This window comes from Hordeum vulgare, chromosome 6H (assembly GCF_904849725.1).
Source record: "Hordeum vulgare subsp. vulgare chromosome 6H, MorexV3_pseudomolecules_assembly, whole genome shotgun sequence".
Classification (NCBI taxonomy): domain Eukaryota; kingdom Viridiplantae; phylum Streptophyta; class Magnoliopsida; order Poales; family Poaceae; genus Hordeum; species Hordeum vulgare.
In genome coordinates this window covers 561,481,889-561,485,827 of record NC_058523.1, presented here as the reverse complement: position 1 = coordinate 561,485,827, position 3,939 = coordinate 561,481,889, and the positions used below count along the sequence as shown (strand labels likewise).

At 53.7% G+C, this 3,939-nt stretch overlaps 1 protein-coding gene across 1 annotated transcript; it reads left to right on the top strand.

Annotated features, from left to right (window-relative positions):
- The first annotated feature begins 1,298 nt into the window (after positions 1–1,298).
- LOC123401750 lies at positions 1,299–3,602 on the top strand. Its single transcript, XM_045095603.1, has one exon. It carries the CDS (start codon positions 1,604–1,606, stop codon positions 3,182–3,184), a length of 1,581 nt encoding a protein of 526 aa, XP_044951538.1. The 5' UTR covers positions 1,299–1,603; the 3' UTR covers positions 3,185–3,602.
- Positions 3,603–3,939: the final 337 nt, after the last annotated feature.

The window sequence follows — 3,939 nt, the reverse complement described above, 5'->3', positions numbered from 1 at the left end:
TTGCTATTACTACCTCTTTAATTTATAATTCTCAGTTGGTGATGATGGTGTGCCTGTCGTCCATCATCCTATAAAATGATGTGGTTCTTCTAGTAAATAAATAAAATGAGAGTATTTTAGTTGTACTTAGAGCATCTCTAGCTGACCCTGTATAATTGCGACCTGCAAACGTGTTTTACAGTTCGATGATCTGGGGTTTTGCGGGGCGGAATATTGCTGCAGAACAGACCCTGTATAATCAAACTGCATAATTTGAAAAATTCCATTCATGGACGAAATCACAGACAACACTTCATTCAGAGTTCACACATAGTAGACGATCATACATATTAGAGGGGGTAGAGGTAAGCTATCCTACTAGAGCTCACCGGAGCTCACTGGAGCTACTAGCTATCCTACCACACTACGCAAAATTGAGCTCACCGGAGTCGAGCTCATGCGGTAGTAGATGTGAAGTGCGCTCGGTCGTCGCCCCTCGTCGGAGGAGAGCTCGACGTACATGCGCTCCTGCGCAGTTGCTTTGCGGCGTCACTCCTCCACCTTCTGGCCGAAGGCGAGGGCCGATGCGACACCCTGCTCGTAGAGCACGGTGCCGATCTCCTTCGACGGGAGCAGGGAGCGCGAGCTCGACGCCTCGGAGGAGCTGCCGTCGGTGAGGCGGCCGCGTGCGTGGTCGTACTCTTTGTCTTGTGACGGAGGAGCGACGACGGCGGCGTCAGGCCCCACTGCGTGAAACGGCGGGCGGCGCGCTTTTGGGCAGCGTCGGGTCTGATGCAACGAGCCCTCTCAGGGTCGTTGTTCCTACGGCCCACGGAGTTGGCCATCGAGGGCGGTGGAATGGAGCGGCTACTTGCCGGCATGAAGGCGCACGACGACGGATTGGAGGCGTCAGCGGTGAGGTGGGGGGACTTTTCGCGGCGACGGAGGGATAGGGTTTCGACCCGCATCCAGCGATCGAAGCCGTAGATATAGCGGTCGAGCGCTCGCGCACCCCAAAAGTTTTATGGACCGTGTCGCGTTTACAGTATGTGCTCGAGAGAAAAAACAACTCAAACTCATAAAGTCGTTGAAATTTTACAGTTCCAACGATTATACGGAATCTGCTTCAATAAGAATGAGGCAATATACCAAATAATGTTGGGAAAAGGTTTTGAAGGCTCACAAGCTCTCTAGAAACTTCAAATCCAACCAAAATCCAGAAAAAAGATTAATCCAGTTAGGTAGGTAGGTTATGATGGAATCTGGACCGTCCGTTGCGGCCACGCGTCCTATATAAATGGTCCGGGGCGGTTTCCTCCCCCCACAGTTTTCTCCATTCCCCAAATCGAAATCGAAATCGAATCGAGGAACAGAACGAACTGCGAAATCCTCCTCCTTTCTTTGATTCGCTCGCTAATCCCGCCGCCGCCGCTAATCCATCCATTTCAGTGAGCAGACCCAACTCCGGCGAGCTCCGGCGTGGTTGCTCGCTAGCTAGGGTTAGGGTTTCCGAGCGCAGATTGGTCCGCCGCCGATCCGTTCCGATCAACCGCCGATTCGATCGATTTGATATCAAATTTCCAGCACAGACCTACAAATCCTCCCTGCCTGCCTGCGGAGGGCGATGGATCCCAGCCAGATGATGCCGCGGAGCTTCCCCATGTGGCCGCCGCCGCCCCCGCCGGCGGCCTCCGACGCCATGCCGCCGCCGCCGCTGCCGCAGCCCTTCCTCGCGCCGCCCCCTCCCCAGCCCCAGCCCCAGCCCCAGCCCAACCGGGGCTGGAAGCGCAAGAACAACCCCAACAACAACCTCGCCGGCGGCGGCGCCTACCAGCCCCCCGCCATCGGCGACCTGCAGGTGCAGAATCGCGCCAAGGCCCGCCGCTGGTTCAACAACAACAACAACAGCAGCAACCCCGGCGGCGGCAACAACCCCAACTCCGGCCGCAAGTACTTCTTCCCCAAGTCCAACAAGGCGGCGGGCAGCAAGGCCAAGGCGCCGCGCAACACCACCTCCTTCATCATCCGGGCCAAGCGAGCGGGGGGCATCGCCTCGCTCGTCTCCCCCTGCCCCGTCACCCCCGCCGTGCTCCCCACCCCGCGCATCTCCCCCTCCCGCGAGGGCCTCTCCGACATGGCGCAGCAGCAGTGGGGCGTCGACGGATACGGCTCCATGAAGGGCCTCATACGCCTCCGCGCCTCCTCCCCACGCCACCCAGGGGAAGGGGATGCCGAGGGCGACGACGACTCGAGCAGCGGCAGCGACGTCGAGGAGCACGTCGAGGTCGAGCGCCGCCTCGACCACGACCTCAGCCGCTTCGAGATGGTCTATCCCGGCGGGATGGGCAACGGCGGCTACGTCTTTGAGGACCTCGACGACGAGTATGACCAGGACGTGCACGTGGCCAGGCTCGAGGAGGAGAACCTCACCCTCAAGGAGAGGCTCTTCCTCATGGAGCAGGAGGTTGGCGACATGAGGCGCCGCCTCGAGGCCATCGAGGCGCGCTTTGCTGGGGCGGACGGTGCTGCTGCTGGCAGCGCCGACAATGCTGCTCTTGTCCTCCAGCAGAGGGGTAATGCTGATGCTGAGAATGCTGTTGTGGAGAATGGCGTTGATGCCGCGGCTGTTGCAGGCGACATTGTAATTCAGTCTCTGGAAGATGCTAATGCTAATGCTGCTGGTGCTGAAAATGCTAATGTAATTGAGGAGGAGAAGGTTGATGCTGCCTCTGCTTCTGATGACACTGTTGAGGATGCTCTGAAGAATGACACTGAGATGGATGTTGCTGCCTCTGCTTCAGCTAAAGCAGTTGCGGATCCTCTGAAGAATGACACTGAGATGGATGTTGCTGCCTCTGCTTCAGCTAAAGCAGTTGCGGATCCTCTGAAGAATGACACTGAGATGGATGTTGCTGCCTCTGCTTCCGCTAACGCGGTTGAGGATGCTCTGAAGAATGACACTGAGATGGGCGATGCCACAGCTGATGCTGGCAACTTGGTTGAGGAGGCTGTGATAAATGTCAAGGAGGTGGATACTATTGTCCCTGGTGCCAATAATGCAGCCGAGGAGTCTCTAGGTAAGGATGACATGAACAGGGGTGATGTAGAGCAGGAGAGGGGTGCTGTTGCAGGTTCAGAGAAGAATGCAGAGATGGCTGATACTGGTAATGGTAAGGACAAAGGTGAAGATGGCAAGCAGGCCTGAATCTTTGTCTAGACAATGGTGAATCAAGCAAGCAGGCCTCTGACTCTGATGATGAGGCCTGGAGATGGAAGACGGACACAAGGCTTTCCCTGGTTGTTTGTTACTGTACATACTTGCAGATGAAGCCATGCGGCGTGTTTTGGTTTTGTGAGACCGAAACGTTGCATGACGGAGGCGGTCGTTTGTCGGAGGCGACCGTGTTATATGCTTGTTTCCTGGAGACAGGACAGGAAACCGGTTTGTGGTGTTGCCATTTTGAGTTCTATATATTTGGAACCTGTAGTGTTTTAGCTAGCTATTAAGCTGGTGCTCAAGGTGGTAGATACTCCTATGAATTTGTTGTTATTGTTAAGATGTTACTGAGATGATGACTCTGTTATTGCTGTATCCATCCATACCCTGTTGTCATGTTTCTTAATTTGGTGTCGCATTCTCGTGATTATTTTGATTTTTTAGGTTTGCAATTTGAATTTACTTTGTTGTGGATTGGGACAAGTTCATATACTTCATCTGGTCTAGCTGAAGATCAAGATGGGTAACATGTTGGTCTTCCTTTTTCTGGATATTTTATTATGCTCTAGATGTCACCTGTAGATTTTTATTCTTCACTGAACTTCATCTTTTTTTCCCCTAGCAAAGCACAAATGTTCCATTTTGCATGAAGATTGTCAAAAATCACATTGGAAGCTACAGTGAAGGTGTGAAAATATAAATCAGAAGTTTTTTAATTTGTTTTCTGTTTGTTTTGCGTTCTT

Excerpts from the sequence above, each read along its gene's own strand:
- LOC123401750 (XM_045095603.1), top strand. The coding sequence starts at position 1,604 with ATGGATCCCAGCCAGATGATGCCGCGGAGCTTCCCCATGTGGCCGCCG.